At 38.5% G+C, this 22,826-nt stretch overlaps 1 protein-coding gene across 13 annotated transcripts in view; it reads right to left on the minus strand.

Moving 5' to 3' along the window:
- The window catches only part of LOC101787174 (butyrophilin subfamily 1 member A1-like), a 95,661-nt gene that overhangs the window by 35,740 nt on the left and 37,095 nt on the right, over nt 1-22,826 (minus strand). For 5 of the 13 annotated variants that reach the window (XR_010046368.1, XR_010046367.1, XR_010046365.1 and 2 more), the window contains exons 13-14: nt 7,230-10,250; nt 783-5,125 (exon numbers count right to left, since the gene is read on the minus strand). Coding sequence is in view for 4 of the 13 variants with exons in the window: in XM_063245245.1 (XP_063101315.1) it covers nt 22,048-22,058 (11 nt within the window). In the remaining 9 variants the exon portion in view is untranslated. Of the gene's footprint in view, nt 1-782; nt 5,126-7,229; nt 10,251-10,965; nt 14,654-22,006; nt 22,059-22,826 lie in introns of those variants that run through there. The other 8 variants (XR_010046371.1, XM_063245245.1, XR_010046373.1 and 5 more) reach the window with 6 other exon arrangements.

Here is a 22,826-nt window from a genome sequence, read left to right on the forward strand (position 1 = left end):
ATATCTGGTGTCGTGGCGCTCATGTTTTGTGCTACGGGGCACTGCCCAGTACCATTTTAGGGGCAGTGGTGGCGGATAGGTGGGAAGAGCAAGTTGTCAGTGAGCATTACCGTTTTCTCCAGGAAACCTGGTGCTTATCATGATTCTTTGTGTCTTCAAAGAAAAATTTCACATGAAGCAGAAGCAGAAATTCTGTACATAAAAAATATTTAGTGTAAAATAGAAAAGACAAGTGTAATCAATCTAAAGGGAATGTATTTCCACTTGAAATAAGATTAAAGTTTTAGATCATGCACCTAATGATGCCCTAGAAACAGTAAGATACGATAGAAGCTGAGTCTAAAATCTGCTAGGTGATCCAGAAAAAAAAAAAAAAAAAAAAAAAAAAAAAAAAAAAACACTAAGAACTATGGGAGTTAGAGTGCAGGTAGAAGGTGACATGAAATATGTAACAATTTACTGACATCATAGAATTTTCTAAATACAGAGAAAGTATTCAATAGGGTAAGTGTTGTATAGAGAGCCCCTAGTAGCCACAACAACACTACAAACTCCACAAATATTGTAAGGTCTATTCAAATTCTGAGGAATCTAGCACAAAGGGAACACTAAAAAGTGTTGGAAGAAAATGTGAAGCAAAGTATAAAATAAGCCTCATAGTAATAACAGACTTCTCAACGTTAAATGACAGGAGAACTTGGGAATGGGGCTTTTCAACCATGCTCACCTGAAAAATCAATTGATAACTATACTACTATATTCTACAAAGGTATCCATCCAAATTGACAGAGAAATAAAGTTTTATTTCAACAAAAAGGAAGAAAATATATCCATTTTAACTGATACAGCATTGCAACAATACTTAAAATTATTCTTAAACAAATAGAAAGAGGCAATTATTACTCAGTAACTTAAATGAAAGAAAACAGCTAACTAGAAAAGCACCTAAACAAAAGAAAATCCACAGAGATCCACAAAGAAACATTAATTCTCTTAAAAGTTGTAACAAATACCTTACAATTGTAACATTCAATGTAAATGGTCTGAACTTTCCAATGAACAGATAGAGACTGCAAGATTCAATCAAAAGAAAAATATAATCTTCCATTGTCTCCAAGATATGCACCTGATCCATAAAGAAACACAAGGACTGAAAGGATAGTGATGGAAAGTGTTACTGTTACATTTTGAACTTGAAAGTAATCAGCAGTAACTATGTCAATTTCAGACAAAGGGGACTTCAAGCCAAATCTAACCAGAACAAAGAGACTTACTGTATACTGATGAAAGAAACTATTAAATAGAAAGATAGAGCAATTTAAAAATATTCACAAAATTTGACATACTCAGTGTGAAAGCAAAAACCACTGACTATAACAGGTAGATGCCAACACAATCACAGCAAAGGACTTCAGCATTATATTTTTACAAATAGACTAATCAGCACAGCCAAAAGTCAACAAAAATATAAGTTGAACCAAACCTTGGAACCAATGGAATTAATAGATATATTCAAAATGTTTTAGCTCATATAGGCAAATAAACATTTTTTTCTCAGTAGCCAATGGGGCTATACCCAAAATAGACCATATATTATGTCATAAAATATGTTTTAGTGAATAAAAAATGCAGTAATTTCTTGAAATCACTGGATCATAGTGGAATAAAACTAGAAAATCAGCAGCCATGAAACTGCCTGAAAGAACTTCACAAACATGTAAACTAAATTATACCTCACTGAATAATCACTGCAGCACAGAAGAAATTAAAAGTTCCAGCAGTCACATGACAATAGTAGAATATATCAAGTCCCACTGGACACAAGGAATGCACTTCTATGAATGGATATTTATTTGGGAAATATCTGCATAAGAAAAATAGAGTGACCTTAAATAAATAAGGCATCTAAACATCCCAGAAATGCAAGAACAATCCAAAAATCTATAACCTGTAGCAGAAAAGACATTATAAATACCAGAGTGGAAATCAATTGAAGCTATAAAGATACAAAAGATTGATAAATAGATTTTCTTTGTTAAAAATAAGCAACAATTAACCCTTAGTCAACTTAGGGGAAAAAAACATGAAAATGCAATTCTAAGTTAAAATAATAATTTAAAAAAATACACCTAAAACCAAGACTATTAGACACTATTTCAAAAAAACAAATATTCCAGTAAACTAGTGAATCTATGGAAAATGGATAAAATCCTAGAAAATGGAGAATTATGAAAACCAAACCAAGAAGATATGAAAAGCTAGAAAAACTGGTAATAGGTAATGCAATTGAGGCAGTAAAAACTCCACAGTGAGGAAAAGGCCAAGAGCTTCTGAACTTTGCAGTGAAAGTTTCTGGAACATTGGAGAAGAATTAAATGCCAATAACATTTTAGTCCAATCAATGAGGCAACAGAAAGAAATTAAATGATAGAGAAAAGCAAAGAAAGAAATGAAAGTATCCTTACTCACACAAGATATGGCCTTTTCCGTAAAAAAAAACTCATAAACGCCACAAAAATACTCTTATTACTAACAAAGTCTGCAAATTGGCAGGATACAAAATCACCTCACAGAAATGAACAGTATTCATTCACGTTCATAATGAATCTACTAAGAAAAAAAATCTGAAAAAAAGTTATTTGTGGTAGAATCAAAAATATCTAGAACTGAGGGAGTGAAAATAAACTACAGCTCAATGAAAAAAAAAAAAAAAAAGAAAGAAATTGAAAAGGACATCAGCAAATCATAAGTCATCTTCTGTTCCTGGAAATGCAGGGCTAATATTGCCAAATAGTCACATTACCAAAAATAGTATACAGATTTAATAAAATACCCATCAAAATGAAAACATTGCTCTACAGAAGTAGAAAAAGCAAGTCTAAAATTTATCTGGAACCGGAAAGTACCCAGAATAAGAGAAGTCCTTGTCTTACCTTCTCTTTACTAAGACCCAGTACCTGAGCCCAACAACAATGATGAGAAGTTTGTTTTCAAAGTCCTCAGACCTCACAGTCTGTAAAGATATCAGTCCATCACTGATCGGCTCCAAGGCAGGGTAGTGTAGCAAAGGAACCTTGCAGGAGAGGAGAGTGGCAGCAGACAGAAAGTAAAGAGATCAAGAGAGGAGGAAGGGATGTAGGGGCTTCCAGGCCACGCCCCCAGTGACCACCTCCTCTGCTTGCCTTCACCTTCCACCCCCACATTCAGCTATAAACTCGTCCTTGCACTGGTTCACTGTTGAGGATCAGGACCCCATGATGCAGTCACCTCACAGAAGACCCACGTATGAGAGCAAGGGGCTTTTGGGAGTCATCTAGGTGACTGCCAAATATAGCAGCCATCCTGAGCAACAAGGGCAAAGCAGGAGGTACTGCAAATGTCTTATTTCAAGATATATTACAAATCTGTGGATCTGAACACACCATGGTACTGGCACAAAAATGGATATCCTGAGGAGAAGACTAGAAATGAGATGCAGACACAACCCCCACACCTTCGCTGATGTGAAGTTTAAATAAGGATCTACAATCACATGCGAAGTAAGTGATGGTCTCTTTGACAAAGGGTGCTGAGCGAACTGGTTACCCACAGGCGGAGGAGTGAGCCCGCACCCACACCTCGCAGACACAGCAGACACTGTGTATGACAGTAGAAATCCTAAATCCGCAGGAAGCAGGCCACATATCTGAAGACACAGGCACAGGACTCCACAGGAACAAAAATATCAATAATCAGCAAACGGTATTATATCAAGTTAAAATTTTCTGCACAGCAAAGGAACAGTCAATTGAGTGAACAGACAATGTTCAGATGTCAGCTAATCCTCAGGCAAAGGACTAATATCTAGAAATATATATATTATGTATAATATATATATATATAAAACACATATAACTTAGAAGGATACTTCAACATTAAGGTCTAATCCAAAATGGACAAGACATGGAGGGAGAGGGAGGCAGAGGAACAGGAACTGGGAGGAGTAGGGCGCAGGCTGGAGGGGAGGGGGCACAGTGAATTAGGATGTGCCATGCACAGGTGCAAACTCCCCACAGTAAATGTGATCATCGTGCATTACAAACACGTACTATTAAAAATTTAAAAATTAAACACTGACCACAGAAGTAACTAGATATTTCTCAGGTACAAATATCTAGTAAGTACTTAAAAAACTATTCAGCATTTTTAGCTACTAGAAATACATTCAATAGGATTCCCTTCTTACTCTGGTTTCAGAGCACAAGGTTTCAGAGAACAAGCAACTCTCTTGTACAGTTGATAATAGTGTAAGCCACTATTATCATTGTGGAAATCAGCCGTAGAGTTTTCTTGAGTATTAATAAACAGAAATTCCATTTGGTAAACTATATTCTTAAGGTTGTTTCTGAAAAACTCAAAACATCACATTATTAGAATATACAGACTCATAACAATAATTCACACCAGCTAAAACATAGTAGCAGCCTATATTCTCATCAACAGGAGAAAATAAGGTACATATTCAGAATGGAGAGCTATTCAGACATGGAGAATTTGAGTCATTGGTAGGAAAATGAATGAATCTCAAGGCCATGATGTTAACTAAAATAAACTTTAAATTATTTAAATAATGTATGCTTTCCTTTGTTTGAGAAGCCCAAAATACAAATAATTCAAAGAGGAAAACAGAAGAAACATGATAGATACCTGACAGGCAGGTTTGTCAAAGACTCTCAGAGATAACAGAGAAATGGGTGAGAGGAGGGAGACACGGTGTGTAACGTGTCAGCTCCCCAAGGAGAAGGCAGTTAGTATGCAGTGCAGACACACACCGTCAGCACACACACCACAGCAGGTGGACACAGAAGGACAGGTGAGCTCCCATCTGGAGCCAGCACACAGACACAGTGACATCTCGGAATGAGGATGCAGCAGTGACACCTGGGCGTCAGCTCCAAGGGAGAGGCTGCACCCAGCTCTGTGTGCAGAGGAGCTCACCCTCCACTGCTGAAAACTGCAGTACTCACCGTTCTCTTATCTGCACTTGTTCACTGGCGTTCACTTAGAGGGCGCTTTCTTTTATTGACATTTCAAAATGTTTTGCTTCTTCTTCTCAGATGCTCAGGCTTCTCTTGGAAAATTTAATCTTGTAGGAAAGAAATTTATGACAGAAAAATTCAGTCTAAATCAGGTCTTAATCTGAGGTGGAATGTCATTGAAAATGTTCCATTTTCAAGTACTGTTTGGCCATATAACCACATTTCTATAAGACTTCAACTGGAAAGAAAATAATCAAAGAAAAACTAGCAGATGATACTGAAGACAAAGCCGTAATGAGTGCCAAAGTTATTTTTTGCTATATATGTTTGTAAAGTAATGAATTTAGTTTGTATTTTATGATCATCCTGAAATACACCAGGAATTCTTCAGGTTAGATGCTGGTCACGTTCAGGTAAGTATGGCAGATACAGGAGAGGAAAATGTCACATCCTGTTGTCTGCATGGTTACTAAAAGCAGCTGATTTATCCTTTTCATAAAAAAAATGAATTGAAATAAAGTAGACAATGCAGTCTGGTTTTTTGTCACCAAGCACCAGGTAAAGCTATGAAACCACTCTCTCTCTCCTGCCTCAGGAGCTGCACAGCTCTGACAGTGCAGAGTCTGGGGCTGTGTCAGGCACTGACACTCGTGATCCTCTCAACACTGAGTGAAACCTGCTCCTCAGGGATCCTTATCACTGTCCTCACACTCACAGATGAAACGCATGTCTTCTGGGGTGATCAACCTTTGTGAAATACTGGAAGCTGCTTAGTTTTATAAGACCTAAGCAGTCCCCTTTGCTTCCCTGCTGTTGATTTTTAAAATTTCTATTTTGAAGGATGCACGGATTTGCAATGTGCTATTAGTCTATCACTAGTTTTGCTGTGTGGGAATTTAACAATGAAAATGGCTACACTCCTGTGTCCTATGCCAGTCTGTTCCTATGAGCCTACAGTTAAAATTTCCTGTTTTAAGATTACTTTTTTCCTTACGCCCACAACTTTAAATTGTAAATAGAACTACCTTTGACTAGGGTGGCAAATACTTATGTCAAATATGGCTGGAAAATGAACTGGATATACACTGAATGCAACTCTTTTGTGAGTAATTTTTGTTTTGTTTTGTTCAGTTTTTCAGTCCTAGAACATCTAAGGATCTTCAGAAACATCAAAAGAGAGCCAAAGATATCACTCCTTAGGTAAATGTGGAGAGTTTATCCTCCCTGAAGTTCATTTCTCCTAATTTTGGAGAATTTTTTAACATAAGTATGTAATATTTTCTCCATCCCCCTGGGGGGGGGGAGTGTGGAAAAACAAAAGATCAGTACTGATACTCGTTTTCTGAAAATGTGTTGAATTCAGTGTCAGTTGTGTTAAACTTTGACCAATGCCCTCAGCACGCTGACTGCTGTCCTGTTTCCTAAAGCCTGCTTTTATATGACTGTTCACAGCTATCTGAATCTGTCATCTGACTAATTGATGTCTCTTCTGGTAGATCCATCCCAGAGTAAGGCAGGTCCTTTGCTTTCCCATGCACACTTCCTCCTTTATGTTCCTTTCACCTTAATTATCAGTGATCACAGTGATAAATACACTATCACTTCCTCTTCTAATTGGGAACATTGTACTCCAAGGTCACTACTATGTGTTCTTATGGCAAGAACTTATTACCTCCTTAAACAGTATTCATTACATTATTAACACTGCAGTTCTTGTAGGTGTAAATTGCACATCTAACTCAAGGAGGAAATCAGTCTGTCTCTTGCTAATTAACAACCATGGCACGGCAGTTAAGGACAGCACACCAGAAGCAGGTTGGGGTACAGCAGTATAACACTGACCACTTGTGGCAGCTGAGGAGTAACCAAGAATGGACCGAAGCTCCTTCTTTCAAAACTCAAACACGTATCCTGTGGTTTAAGTATGATAGCCATGGTGCAGTTTTCTAAAGGAGAGGACCCTGTCCCATTTCAGAAGCAGCAGGGAGAGAATTTCTCTACAAAAGATCCAGTGCTAAGTGCATTTTGTATCTGTACTTAGTGGGAATCTCATCTCAGTAAAACGTGGAATTTACAGAGTAAGATAACAGGATGTCACTGGCTGTATTGAAGGCCTGCCAAGGTATTAACCATAAGTAGCATTCATTTCATTATTAATCTGCATTCATTCTGTACCTATAAAGTACACACTGGCCACAGGTAGGAAATCACCTTGTCCATGCCCGTCACCAGCCACAAAATGGGCTGTCAGTTTCTGCTGGTGCCATGAACTGGCCACACTGGGAATCTGTCAAGGAGAAACAGCAACATGGAAACAAGACATGGAGAGCACAGTGTCACCATAGCAGCACTGTGCCCTAGTTGGGAAAGCAGGCCTCACCTCCTGTAGGGTCCTAGAATCCTGCTTGTTGCTGTGTGCAGAATGGCAGACATCTGTGCCATTTCACAGGCACTTAGAGGACAATTTATGTAACTGAATAAAATGAGTCCTTAGAGAACAGTGACCCTGGAAGGCTTGAGGACACAACAGGAAATTTAAAGAGTAATATAATGAAGATGGGTGTGGTGGTGCATGCTGTAGCCTACCACTCCAGAGACTAAGACAAGAGGATCTCTGTGAGTTCAAGGCCAGCCTGAGCTACGTAGTGAAGCCCTATCTCAAAATAAGCAAACCGACAAATAAACAAATTAAACTAAAAACAACATAATATTATTACATTGATTCCGGAGAGGGTACACAGTCAGTTGTCTGAACTGTGCTGACTTTGACACAGGGGTTTCTAATTCTGGAATAAGGAGATTTTTTGACCTAGGTTCAGTCAGTCATCTGCAGAAGTTACCTAGGCAATGCCCCAAAACCATACTCAAGTGTACTTCTTACGATTTATGTTACTAGTGGCAGCAGGAATACTAAACAAAATATTCCAGGAAGGAGGGGAGTGAGTTTGAGCAAAGCAAATACTGAACCTAGAATTTATAATTACTTTTAAGGAGTGTATCTCAAAGGCAAAGAAGCAAAAACAAATTGCAGACAACAGAGAAAACACATTTTTAACACATGTAAGATGTCTCCCAATTACTCTACATATATCAGTTTGTTACAGAAAAACCAGTATTAAACTGAATGAAGACTCTACACTGAGGAATCAGAAGGCAACTTTTATTACACCAGCAAGTCAGTTGGAATCCATTCCAAATCACCAGCCATGATTCAGTTTAGGGTTCAGTTTAAATAGTTTGCAATGAGAAAGTGCAAGGCAGATGGCAGATGGCATGATTGGGTACATGGATTAAGTCATGGGTTGCCCAGCAAGCTAGTTCTAAGTAGATTCCCAGAAGGAGGGGAATGAGTTTGAGCAAAGCAAACAGAGTTAAATTGGTCCTTTACTGGGCCAATCTGTCCAAACATGAATTCCTCAGAGTAAGTTGGAAACTGTGTATGTTTTTCTAAGTAGAAAAGAACACATGCCTTATAGCCGCATGCAGTCAAGTTGATCTAGCATATTATCAGGAAGAAGAAGTTTGATGTAATTAAGCCTAACTGAATTTTGCAGTTCAACTATGTGACAAGTAGCAGGCACTAACTGATTTTTAACCCCCTACGTGTCATGGGGTCTCCATGGAGTCTCTGTGTGCATGGCCTAACTCCTGTGCCACTGGGGAGGAGGTCCTGAGACAGTTTCAGAACCATAGCGACCCACCATGGGTTCCCATTCCAGAGATAGTTTCCTTCTTTTTACCTACAGATCCTGTTTTATGTTTTATATCCTTACTTTAGGCCAATGTGAGGTCCACTGTCAATTATTCGGAAAACACTAAAATACCAACATAGGTTAACATTAGAGAAAACATATTCATTAAAAGGAATAACTATAGTATCAATTTTATGACCAAAGCACATTTGTATAACAGTAGTTAAACACTTTATGCTCCTGCACCAGTCAAAAATTTGGCAGTTTCTACCTGTGTCCTATATTGAACACTTGAATGCTCTCTAAAGATTCAGAGGCATTTGATTGTCAGTGGAGACTGAAACAAATCAGACATGAATGAGACACAAATGGAAATCATTCCATTTCTGGCCTGGTCACATTCATCAGTGTCCCATTTTCCAGATAAATGTCACTCAAACAATGACTGTGGTTTAAAATCGAATTTCCTCTTTTCATTTCGTGGCATGATTTCCCAAGGAAAGAACAAGTCAGGCCCTTGACATCTATTATTTAATTAAAACCATTGTAGTAAAATTTAGAACATCTGCAAGTTCATGATTTTCACTGTTAGTGAAAACAGGTGACTCATGTAAACGCATACACATGACCTCATGCAGACTTCAGACACTTTGTGGTAGGCTGCACTGGCTGTGGGCATATCTTTAAAACCATGGTTTAATCACATCAAGAATTTACTCCATGACTATTATTTTAGGTATTTAGTCAAAGGGAAAACCTTTGGTAAAAGGCAGAGAAAACAGGAAATGGGTCTGGAATTCCGAAGAATGAAATGTGCATGTTTCTCTATGAATCCTGAGAGAACCTAATGAATATTACTGAAAACTTAGCAAGATGAAAGTTATAATGAAGATAAACAGTTATAACAAATGTTATAATGAATGCAAACAGCCACCCTATAAATAAAAATCATACTAAAATACTTTTGGGAAGACTTAATTTGCATGGTTTTCCATAGGGTTTCCAATTTGTGCCCTCTGCCATAAACTAAGATTCAGCTTCCAGAACAGGAAAAACAGATGTTCAAAATCCAATCATGAGTCACTTCCTTACGATAGTAAAGATAAACTATGACAAATTCTTCACCATAAAGTCAGCTATTAATAAAATATATTCAAAGAAAGCCTGCCTGGAAAGTCATATTCTCATAGTAAACCCAGGGCAAAGCTATATCAAATACATAGAAAAATATCATATTATCATCAGGTTTGCACAGTCCTGGAGCAGTACCAATGTTTTGTATCAGTGGAATTCCAGGCTTGATTCACTCTTATTTTGCCTGATTTCAAATAAACATTGTAGAACTCAAAGGATTTGGGACCTCTCAGGAGCGGAATCACCCTATACAGAAAGTGTGCAGTCACACTTTCTGAAAGTCATTATCATGGTATAGGCAGCTGAGTTAGAAATATTATAGGCAGTCAAACAGGGCTGGGATCTTGAGGGAGCAGGCACAGAGGATCAGATGTCTTTTGACCTTGGAGTAGACAGACACCTCCTGCTGTGGGCCAAATATAAGACAAAAATCAAGCAAATACACCCACATTCTAAGGATTGGTATTCTAAATAGTTCTCTATCACTGGGAGGAAGCCAGAAGTCACCATTCCAACTTCATACAGGAAGAGTCACTGCTCTTTAAGCATGCCTGCTTGCTAAGTGACTTGCTTCCCCATTTATCCCTGATTTAATCAATTTTACTTGAGTAATTAATCTTACTGGTTGACCATAATTCTGTCCTACCTCATTCCCACATTGCGAGTTCCCATTTTTCCCCCACCTCACTTCTTAGTTTCACTGCTTGGCTTCACATCTTAGTTTTGTTCTATAAAATCCCTAGAAAAGACAGTCTTTGGCAACCCACTTGGACCCCTTTTGTCTCTCTGCCAGACAGGAGCATTCTTTCTCTCAAGAAATATATTCTGCTCTTAGTCTTTGTTGTTCCTAAAATTCATTCTTTGATTTTATAGAACATGGACTCATACTGGACATTTACTAGGTCAGGAATTTCATTCCCCTATATCAATAACAATGATGAATTTCAGTGCATAAATTGGTCAAATGTTCACAGAAAAAATATTTAAGAAATATACTGTGATGTTAACTAAAGAATTCTTCTTCAGAAATGGTTACAGAATGAATGAAAATAATTTAAAATTTTCCCAAATATCCATGTGGTGGTCCACTACCTGAGGTATGAAGGAGCCAGAAAAAATAATTTGGAAAGAAAAAAAATTATTTATTAAAGCACAAGTCTGGCGACGCATCCTCCAGTAGCCAATATGGAAGACTGTGCATCTAACCGCTAAAGGACGGGGTTTTTATCCTGTAAAACCATAAACATCTGCTGGTCTCACAATGCAGGGGGCATTTTCAGGGCATACTACAGAACAGGAGGAACATGGCAGTTACATTTCTCGGGAAGAGCAAGGTTCAGGTAAGGGTTGGGCTAACAAGCAAGTTTAGATTAGGCAAACATCCTCTGGGGAAGGCACATCAGGACAATTTATCCTGCAAACAAGCGAATTATCCTGCAAACAAGCAAGTTTAGATTAGGAAGACATCCTGTTCTGCTCTTAGAGTTACCTTTGTGATAGAGTTATTTCCAAAAGATGAAAAATATTAACAAAAGATGAGAAATATAAAATAAAAAGCGGCCTTTATTCTGAGAACACGGAGAGAGATGACCAGCACCCCCACCGCTGGCGTCCGGCAATCTCTCCCTTGGACATGCGGCGTGGGGGGCCTGTAAATAGCCTCGGTTTGGGGTGGAACCTAAGGCGGGCATTAGGGATACACAGGTAGCCCATTGGTCCTAGGTTTGGCGCCATATGTAAATTCCCAGGGGCAGGAAGATGGCGTCACAGGTAACTTCCTAGGGGCAGGGCAAGATGGGGCTTCCTGCTTCCGGTTGTGGCTTTCCTGGCTACAGTATCCTGTCTGGGCCAAAACCTTTCACTTTGATTTTTCTCTTGCCTCCGGGGAGACTTATGAGGGGGTTTTATATAGGTTACAACAAACCATCCATCACACTTTCCTAAGCAATGACAAAGCTTTGAAATGCATATTTTCAACAATGAATTACTCAGCTGTATTACTGAGTATGCAGTATTCAGGCAGTCTTCACATGTGAGAGGAATTTTGACATTAATGTTAGAAAATTAGTAGTACATATTTGAAGAAATACAGCATATTTTACATGAGTCAAATACACTTACAGGATAGAAGAATAAGAAGCATGATGTTTCTGTGGCTTCTCAGGACTTTCATAGTCACAGTGCTGTGACATGTGGAACATTATTACAGTGCCTTATGTCTAAATCTGTTTGTGTACTATACCAGAATACCTGAGTCTGGATAATTTATTCAAAACAGAAATTTATTTTCCACAGTTCTCACAGCAGAATAGTTCAAGATCAAGGTTCCAGGTGGTTCTCTCTGGTGAGGCTTTTTATGCAGTACCCCGACATGAAAGAAGAAAGAAGGAAACAAGGAGGTTGAATCCTGCATAATGGTTCTTACCTCACTACATCTCTGAATACCATCACACTGGTGAAATGTCATTGTTGGAGGGGCCATATTCAACCCTAGCTCTGTATGCATGGCCCCCAAACCTGTGTTCTTCTGAATCATGTGAACATTGCCTTCACTCCCAATCAGCACATCCGAGATAACTTCAGCAAAAACATCTGTGATCCACAGTCTCATCTACATAGTGCAAGGATGAGATCCATGCAGGATTCATCCTGAGGTATATTCCTTCCAGCCAAGAGCCTGTGAAGTCAACATTTAGCTTGCAAATACAAAGCAGTGACAAGCACAGGATGTTAGAGTTTTCTGGTACAATACAGAAGCAAAAAGTACAAAAAAAGAAAGAGGAAGTTTATTGAGGATGTGGAAAGGACCAAACAACCCATAGTGGCTAGGCTGTCTCCTTCAACCCAATAGAGAGAGGCAGAGAGTTATATGACCTCTAATGGAAGTGGCACACGAAATGGGCATTGATGATGTGTAAGGAATTGATTGGAATTCTCTGCGCTCACAAACATGAAAGGGAGTTGCAATCAGGGCTGAAGAAGGAGGAAGTGGTAAGTATTTCTGCTTTGGCCTTCCATCATGTTAGACTGCCACCATAATTGTATAGTAAATTAGGGCAAGAATCTTTCATAGGACAGACATCATCATTCCTAAGGGATTGATATTAAAAAGGGGAACAGGGCAACATGCGCCAAGCAAGTTTGATTCCAAGAAGGAAAATGCCACAGAACATTTAGTCCTGAGTTTAATGCACCTTAAGCCCTTATCCAGCCTTCCAGACAGCCTGGGGCTGTGCTTGGGCTCCTACCACCCAGGGATTGACTGGGAACAACTCTCATGGGCTGAGACGGGATGCAAGGCTTTGCATATGGGTGCCTCTACTGGTTTGACATTTCAAGGACAGACTTTATTTGGTTTTACTTGGTGGCCCACGCACACATTTCTGAAAGCTCCTCTAGGAGGGAATCACTATAGTACCTCTGCCCCTTGGCAGGGTTTAGTCTCAGGTCAAAGGCTAAATCAGACAGTTGTTTTAAATCAACACGTACCTAGCAGTGCCTCCACAGTTTTTAAGTCTGGGCACCTGTTGTTTGATGATGAATATGCTATGACTTGTACTCAGTATACATTCTGGAGTGGTGGTCTGTGCTACAGTGGGGTCCATTGTGCTGCTTGTGTGGCTGGGGCAGTCATAAGCACTGTGTAGACAGGTGTATAATGTCATTGTAACATCCCAGGGCAATCAGGGTGCAGATCTGCAAGGAGCCTGGGTCTCCCCAGAGAAATTTTCTTGTCCTCAGGATCTGTACACAGAGGTATGTGAGGGACAGGGCCACCACAGCCCCCGAGCTGCTCATGATACTTATATTTCTCTTATACACAAAATTATGGGGTATTTGTTCTTGTGTGTCTAGCTGATTCCACTTAATATTATGTTTTTACACTTACCTAAGACATCAGTCAGTGCTCACTAGAGAGCCAGATTTAATATAATTAAAATATACAGATTTACAAGTGGGATTGCAATGGCCAAAAGCAGAATCAAGTATGAAAAATTTCAAAAATTCTCTCTCCATGATGCAGATCTGAATGACTCAATCAAAAGTCACAGTTCTAGAGCTCACTGCTGAGTCCTGTCCAAGTTCACATCAGGAAACCAAAGGATGTGCAGTGCAAGACTGAAGAGTCTGTGCTGGAAGCCAGCAGATGAACATCAGGAGAGAAAGTGCAGACAGAAGCTCCTCTGAACAAAGAGAAGGAAGAATTCCTGCTTTATTTCCTGCTTACTCCTTTAGGCTACAAGCCTATTGGTGGTGCTAGTACCATTCGGGGTGAGTCTTCTGTCTTCAGTAAATACACCCAGACACAGCCCTAATTAACTCAATCACCTCAACATTTCCTACTCAGGTTAGGACCATTTACTATCATGCTTTTTACAGCATTGCTGTATTCCATTGTGTTTAAACACCGCATTTTCCTTATCTATTTCCTGCTGAACCTATATGCTATTTTCTACACCTACATTTTACACATTGTATTGCTATAAAAATGGTTTTGCATGTGTCCCTGTACTATGATGATTTGCATTCTTTTGGGAAATGATCATTTCAGTCCTGAAGCAAAGCTCTGCTTTGAGGTACTATCTCTGATCAGGCAGGTTGTTTGGTTGTCAACTCTGCTGCCCTGTGCTGTGGAGAGAACCCAGAGACCGAAGGTGGAGAGTACAATGCCAGGGACCTCATGACTCTCATGTGGTTGCCTTGCAGTCACTGGCATTGGCTGGGAGCAGGGCAGGCAGTTCCAGGTCCTCCTGATCTGGCATGGGGTTCCAGCAGGCATTGACATCTCCTGGGGTGCAGCTCAATGTGCTGGAAGCCGAAAATCAGACATCTCAGGTGATTTAAGGATGGAAGCTCCTTGCAGTCCCAGGCCTTTTGAAGTATTTCACAGGCAAGGCTGTGCCTTCCATGTGCTTTTCCTCTACTTCCTTCCAAATGCCAAATTACATTTGAACTCCTTTCTTGCATATAAGCAGTAAAGAAAAGTCACACAGCCCCCTAAACACATTACTGCTTAGAAATTTATTTCTAAAATTCTCTGGCTTCATTACTCTTAAATTCTCCTGTGAATTACAGAAGAGGGCATAATGGAGGTGAGTTCATTACTCCTTGCCAAAATGGTGGCATTAAATACTTTCCAGTAAGATATTTCTTAGTTCAATCTATACATCATACTTGCCTGTGATTTCTGCCAACCTTCCCTTTGTGACCAGATAGATCAGCCCTAAGAAACTTTAGGCTTTTCCTCCTCACCTCTGCTCCTCCTGAGCCCACAGCAGAGCCTCCTCCACCCTTCCCTCAGATGGGCCTGCATTCTGCAGCACTCAGTGCAGCATGAAGTGGGTTGTCCTCTTCAGAGCTGCCATCCCATGTGTGAATAGCTGTGACAGCACTGTCTTCCCTGGTACCAATTTCTGTTTAAATCTCTTTTAACAGCTATTAAAAAATACTTGAAAGTGAATAATGTCTATATTAGCAAAAAGAATTCACTTGTCTACAGTTATGAACACTAACAAGTCCAATATCAAGCTCCCACCCTTGATCTCTTCTGTAGGCCTCTGTGCAGTGTCTGCACGTGGTGGTGGTGGTGGAGGAGAAGAGAGAGCCACATGCTGTGAGGAGCTGCTTTACCAGGGCCTTAATTTCGCCCACAGGGGAGGGGTCCCTGTGACCTAATCTCCTCGTAAGTACGCTAACCCTTCACTAGTACTAGATGTGTATCATATTTATCTTTAGTAAGAAAAAAAAATCAAAGCTCCATAAATTTGCTCCTGATTTTGAAGCTAATTTGTATTCAATCACTGTGAAATTACCACTTTCCTTTCCAAATCCTGACCTGTCTCACCTGCTTTCTGTTTTCAGTATTAAGGAAAGGCATCTAACTTCACGCACCATAATTAACCCTGACCAATACCCTAGGGCTAGGTTCATTTTCCACAGATGGAATGTTGAACACTCTGAAGACTTAATCTATATAATAGTGAGTTATCTTCTGATGCCACACACCTATGTGCTTGTTTCTAATTATTTGTTCTGTGAAGGATTCATGCCTCATGCCCATCTCTACTCAATGGGTAGATTCATCCTGTTTTAGTCACTTTCCTTATTGCTAGGACAAAACTCCTAGTTTTACATGACTCAGTTTATAGTCTGCTGGCTTCAAGCAAGATACACAGCAGAGGAGAGCTGCTCAGGGCAGGACATCCAGGAAGCACAAAGCGAGTGCAAGTGACAGGAGGAGATGGGAGAGAAACACCCTTCCACTCCATGTCCTAGGGACAACCCGTAGCAGAATGCAAGAAATAAAAATACTTGAACTTGTTCATATTTGATTAACTGCTCCAAGGAGCTCTTATGCACAGAACTAGCTGGGTCAAACAGCAGACAGGGACACACAGGTTGTTAAAGACTCACACTAGAGATAAGGTCCTAGTATAGAGCTAATTCCTCAGCAAGCTTTCCAGAAGTATAGTCTAGAGAACTCAAAAGTCCATAAATAACCCCAGAAAGGAATGCAGACAAAGGAATAGGAAAATGGGAAATGGGGGAGGAAAGAAGAGGCATGGGCCAAGACACATGCTCAGGATGCACAGCAACCTGGATCCCAGGCCTTGGAGATGGGGAGGACGCCTAAGAGTCAGGAATAAAAGTTCACAGCTTCTCACCTGGATGCACCTGTCTGTGTGTGCAGACACAATTCTTGCAAGAATATGGAGTAAAGCCTTGCTTTCACTGCCTCTAAAGTCCTAATTTTTGAGGTCTCAACAAGGTAATTCATTCCTCACAATTCATTCCTCACAAGACCCCGTCTCTCCAAGATTTATACCATGTTGTCCTCCACTAGATTTGGTGTTTTTGTTTCAATATTTAGATCTTTGATCCATTTTGACTTTAGTTTTGTGCATGGTGATAGGCATGGGTCTAGTTTCAGTCTTCAGAATGTGGAGAATCAATTTTTCCAGCACCATTTATTAAACAGGCTATCCTTATTCCAGTGAACATGGTTAGCCCCTTTGTCAAATATCAGGTGGCTGAGTGTCTTTGTGTAGTTGTGCTTGCATCCTCTAATCTGTTCCATTGGTCCTGAGGTCTATTTCTTTGCCAGAACCATGCTGATTTTATCACTGTGCCTTTGCAGTATAGTTTCAAGTCAAGAATTGAAATGCCTCTTGCCTTGCCTTTGTTGCCCAGAATTGCCTTTGCTATTCCAGATTTCTTCTGTTTCAAATAAATTTTAGGAATGTTTTCTCTAGATCTGTGAAGTATGTTAATGGTATTTTGATTTGGATTGCATTAAATCTGTGTAATAGTTTTGGGAATATGCCCATTTTCACAATGTTGGTTCTCCCTAGCCAAGTGCAAGGAATAACCTTCCATTTTCTAATATTCTCTTCCATCTCCTTTTTTAGAGTAGTATAATTTTCAGCAGATTGGTCTTTTACATTATTGGTTAGGTTGGTTTCTAAGTATCTCATTTTTTTAGATGCTATTGGTAAAGGCGGTATTTCCATAACTTCTTTCTCATGAGTTTTTGTTTCAGTACAGGAATGCTATTGATTTTTGATTTTGTGTCCAGGTAGAGTACTGAATTTGTTTATCACATCTAGTAGTATTTTAATGGAGATTTTTTTGGTCTTTTATATAGAATATCATGTTATCTGCAAATAGTGATAATACTGATAATTTAACTTGTTTCTTTCCTATCTTTATTCATTTTATTTTTCTCTCTTGCCTAATTGCTCTAATATTTCCAGAACTATATTGAATAGGAGTGGTGACACTGGACATCCTTGTGTTATTACTGATTTTAGAGTGAAAGCTTTCATTCTATCAGCTTATTCTGATAGCTTATTCTTATCTATCAGCTTATTACTGATTTTAGAGTGAAAATTACTGATTTTAGAGTGAAAGTTTTTGCACATTTAGTATAATGTTGGCTGTTGGTTTATCAGAGATGGCCTTTATGAGATTGAGGTAGATACCATCTATTCTGAGTTTCTGTAGGTTTTTTTAATATAATGAACAAGTGTTGGACTTTGTCAAAAGCTTTTTCTGCTTCTATAGAAATGATCATGTGATTATTTTTTGGTTCTATTGACATGGTGGATCACATTTATTGATCTGCATGGGTTGAACCATCCATGCATTAGCTTAATAAAGACACATGAATATTTGTGGTGAGTTTTTAATTTCAGTTGCTGATATTGGGTTATTCAAAATTGCTGTATCTTCTTGACTGGGCTTTGGTAGTTCATATTTTTCTAGAAATCTGTGCATTTCCTCTGTGTTTTCCACAAAACGTGAGGAGAGATTTTCAAAGTAGGTGTTCTTTTGAATTTCCATGGGATCTGGAGTAATTTCTCTTTTCAGTCTTATTGTGTGAATTTGGTTTTTTTTTTTTTTCTTTCTTTTCTTGATAAGGTTAGCTAGAAGTTTATTGATTTTGTTTATTCTCTCACAAAACCAGTTTTTGATCCATTAATTCTTTGTATTTTTTAGTTTTAATTGCATTAATTTCTACTCTGATCTTTACAATTTCCTCTCTTCTATGAGCTTTGGGTTTTCTTTGCTCTTCTTTTCCTAGAAGCTTGAGATGTAGCGCTAGGTTGTTTACTTGTGCTCATTCTGTTTTCTTGACATAACACTTTATTGCTATATATTTCCCTCTTAAGACCACTTTCATTGCATTCTACAAATTGTGGTATGTTTCTGAATTTCCATTGAATTGTAAGTATAGCTTTATTTCTTATTTAATTTCATCTGTAACCTACTGGTTTTTCAGAAGGTTGTTATTTAATTTCCATGTACTTATGTAGATTTTGCAATTTCTTTTGCCATTCATTTCCAGTTTCAATGCACTATGGTCAGATAATATGCATGGCTTAATTTCACTACTTTTGCACTTACTTAAGGATAGTTTATGGTTATTATATGGTCTAGTTTGGAGAATGTCCCATGCACATCTGAGAAGAATGTATATTCTGATGTGGTTATCCTTTCATGAGAGCTAATTGCAATCCTCTCCTCAAGGCCTGAAATTCTAACCTCAGCTTCATTTAAATTGTTTTTCCATCTTTCAATAGAATTTTTTGTTTCTTGGGTATCTCTTTGACTTTGTTTCATAGATTCTGCTGGTTTTCTATTTTGTTCATTAAAGGCTTCAATCAGTTTCCCATGCTCCTGTACTTTTTTTTTTTTTTTAATCTATTTTTTCTCTGGTTACACTGAGCAACTCCTTTACTAAGGTTGTTACTTTACATGAGAAATTATTTCTAACTTGATTTTCTCTACAGCCTTGTGGACTCGTTTCTTTGTTTCACTTGCTATCTTTTCAGAGATTTCAGGTGTATGACTTTTAAATTCCTCTTTTTCAGTGTCTCTTGCACTTGTGCCTGATGGACTAGATGTTTGAGATTGCATTTTGCTTTTGCATTTTGTCGTTTTCACCTTTCTGGTTAATATTTGGTGTTTCATTCCCACTACTCTCAACTGTTGGTAGTGTGTATCTCAGGGTTCTACTTTGTGAATGATGTTTGACCAATTGCCGGGTGCCACAATGAAGAGGTGGCCCAGGAACCTGAATTCCTCCTGCAGGGCCTGTGGGGTGAGTCCTATATTCTTTCTAGGCTGACTAGTCTTGGAGTACAGATTTAAGTCAACCTTTAGTTCCTGTTGTTCCTATGTTTTCAGGTTGTTCCAGGTCACAGATCTCCCTGTTTTTAGTGTTTGTCTCAGCTGGGACCCTACTGTGTCACTGGGTATCTCATAAGCCCTTTTAATTTTCACCATGTTGGGGGAGGCCCTATTGGCACTCTCTTTAACCTACCTGATGGTCACTGTGTGGAGAGAGTACTCACCCACACTCTTGCCAAGCTTACCAAGGTTCTACTTCTGTTTACCCACTGAAGTTGGCAAACTCTGTTCCTCTTTTAGGGGCATACTCATCGCGTGATGGAAGCCTGCTGAGGTCTTCTGTTTGGATGAGGGGTTACTGAGTCTCCCATTGACATATCACAGTTAATCCATTGCAGTCCAAGATCTGGGAGGAGGAGTGGGAGCCTAAGATCAACAGCAATACTAGGTTCAGGAGATAGGGAGTCCCCAAGGGCAATGGAATGGCCAGGAGACAGAAGTGGTGCAGCCTGGCCCAGCACTGCACACTGCTGGATGTCCTGTGTTACAAGGGCAGACAGAGGGGTGGCAGGGCATGGAAGTGGCACACTGGCTAGCCCTGTGTGCCATTGAAGGTCCTTAGATGCACAATGTTAGGCTGCCTTAAAATTTCTACATTAATTAATCTGTTGTTCTGAAATTAAGCCTTATACAGAATCATGAGATGATCAAAATTCAGACAAATTTTACACAAAAACATAACACACATGACCCATATTATTATTGCCAGTGGAGTCCTTGTTCCATACTGAAACCTATTTAACCTGGTTTTTATCCTTTGTCTTTTTATCAGGATTCTGCTTTGAACAGAACCTTGCATCAAGTTGTGCTCAAAGCACCCTGAGGACTTTTCTAGCTAGCACCTAAAAAACATTCCCAACTTCTCCTTCAAACCAGCTCCACAGGCTTCTGACCTACATGATAATGTGTCAGTCAACCTCAGTCTTAGTAGCAAAATTGGGCTTACTACCCAAATCCAAAAGAAAGGAGGAAATTATGTAGGTCAGAGTAGAAATAAATGCAATAAAGACTAAGAAAACAATACAAAGAATCAATGAATCAAAAAGTTGGTTTTTTGAAAGACTAAATAAAATTGAGAGACCTCTAGTCAACTTTATTAAAGATAGGAAAAAAAACTCAAATTCATGCAATAAGGAATGAAAAGTTTGAAATTACTACAGACCTTGTGAAAATACAGATCATCAATACCAACTTCAAAATCTCTACTCGCATAGGCTTGATAACACAGAATGAATGGACAGATTCCTAGAAACATATGAATTACCAAAGCTGGGTCACGAAGATGTAAAACTGCTGAATAATACAATTTCAATTAATGAAATTGAAAATGCCTACCAACAAAGAAAAGTCCAGGTCCAGATGGATTCATTGTGGAATTCTACAAGAAATTCAAAGAAGATTGAATGCCAATACTCCTCAAATTCTTCAATAAAATTGAAAGGGAAACAATTCTCCCTAACTTATTCCTGGAAGCAAACATTAATACCAAAACCTGAGAAAGATCCAACCATTAAAAAAAAGAAAAAAGAAAAAAACAAAACAAACAAACAAAAAAAAAACACTACAGGTCAAACTTCCAAATGAATATAGTTGAAAAAATTCTCAATAAAATTTTGGCAAACACAATGCTGTAAGTCTGATCAAGAAGATTATACACCAGAACCAAGTGGGATTCATCCCAGGAATGCAGGGATGGCTTAACATACACAATCAATAAATGTAATCCATCATATCAATAGAACCAAAAATAAGAACCACATGATCAAATCTATAGATGCAGAAAAAGTTTTGGATATGGTCCAACACTTATTCATGATAAAATCCTTACAGAAAATCAGAATAGATGTTCTTTATCTCAATATGATAAAATCCATATATGACAAACCAACAGCCAGCAGACTATTAAATGGCCAAAAACTGAAAGCCTTTACCCTAAAATCAGAAACAAGACAAGGATGTCCATTATCACCACTCCTATTCAAAATAGTGCTGGAAATACTAGCCAGAGCAATTAGACAAGAAAGAAAAATAAAAAGAGTAAGGATAGGCAAAGAAGAAGCTAAATTATCATAATTTGCAGACGACATGATACTTTACACAGAATACCTCAAAACTCTATTGAAAGATTCCTAGATATAATAAATAAATTCAGTAATGTAGCTGGATACAAAGTCAATAGTCGAAAAACAATAGCATTCCTATACACTAACAACAAAACCACTGAGAGAGAAATAAGAGAAGCCACACCCTTTACAATAGCATCCAATGAAATGAAATACTTACAAATCAATTTAACAAAAGAAGTAAAAGATTTATTCAGAGAAACTTACAATGCCCTGAAAAAGAAATTGAAGAGAATCTCAGAAAATGGAAAGACATCCCTTGTTCATGAATAGGGAGGAGAAACATATGAAAATGGCCATTCTCCTAAATTTGTTATTCAGATTCAATGCAATTCCATCAACATACCTCATAGATCTAGAGAAATCACTCTTAAAATTCATCTGGAATCAGAAGAGACCTAGAATAGAAAAGGCAATTCTAAGCAACAAAGACAAAGCAAGAGGCATTACAATCACTTACTTGAAGTTATACTACAAAGCTACTATAATAAAATCATCATGGTACTGGAATAAAAACATACCTCAAGACCAATGGAATAGAATAGAAGATACAACTAAAACTACAAACACACTCAGCCACCTTATCTTTGATAAAGAGTCCAAACACATCCACTGGAAGAAAGATAGTCTTTTCAATAAATTGTGCTGGAAAAACTGGCTCTCCATAAACCAAAAACTAAAACTAGACCCATGCCTATCACCATGTACTAAAGTGGAATCTATATGGTTCAAAAATCTAAATATTAAAACAGAAACACTAAATTTTTTTGGAGATGATGTAGGTAGAAATCTTGAAGACATAGGAATAGGTAGAGAATTCATGAACAGGAATCAAACCACACGGGAAATACTTCCCAGAATCAATAACTGGGATCATGTCTCATTAAAGAGTTTTGGCATGTTGAGAAAGAAAGAAAACTCACCAGTTGGGAAAAAATCTTAGTGAACTCTTCCTCAAACAAAGGACTTCTGTCTAGAACATATAACGAATTTTTTTAAAAATCAGATCTCCAAAATTCAAAGACCTATTCCAAAAATGGGCATCTGAGATGAATACACAGTTCTCAGATGAAGAAATACAAATGCAAATAAATACATGAAAATATGTTCAGAATCATTGGTCATTAGAGAAATGTAGATTAAAACAACACTGAGATTCCATCTCA

The sequence above is a fragment of the Cavia porcellus genome, unplaced genomic scaffold (assembly GCF_034190915.1).
Source record: "Cavia porcellus strain 051 isolate PalLab524CR breed Dunkin Hartley unplaced genomic scaffold, mCavPor4.1 scaffold_2, whole genome shotgun sequence".
NCBI classification, from domain to species: domain Eukaryota; kingdom Metazoa; phylum Chordata; class Mammalia; order Rodentia; family Caviidae; genus Cavia; species Cavia porcellus.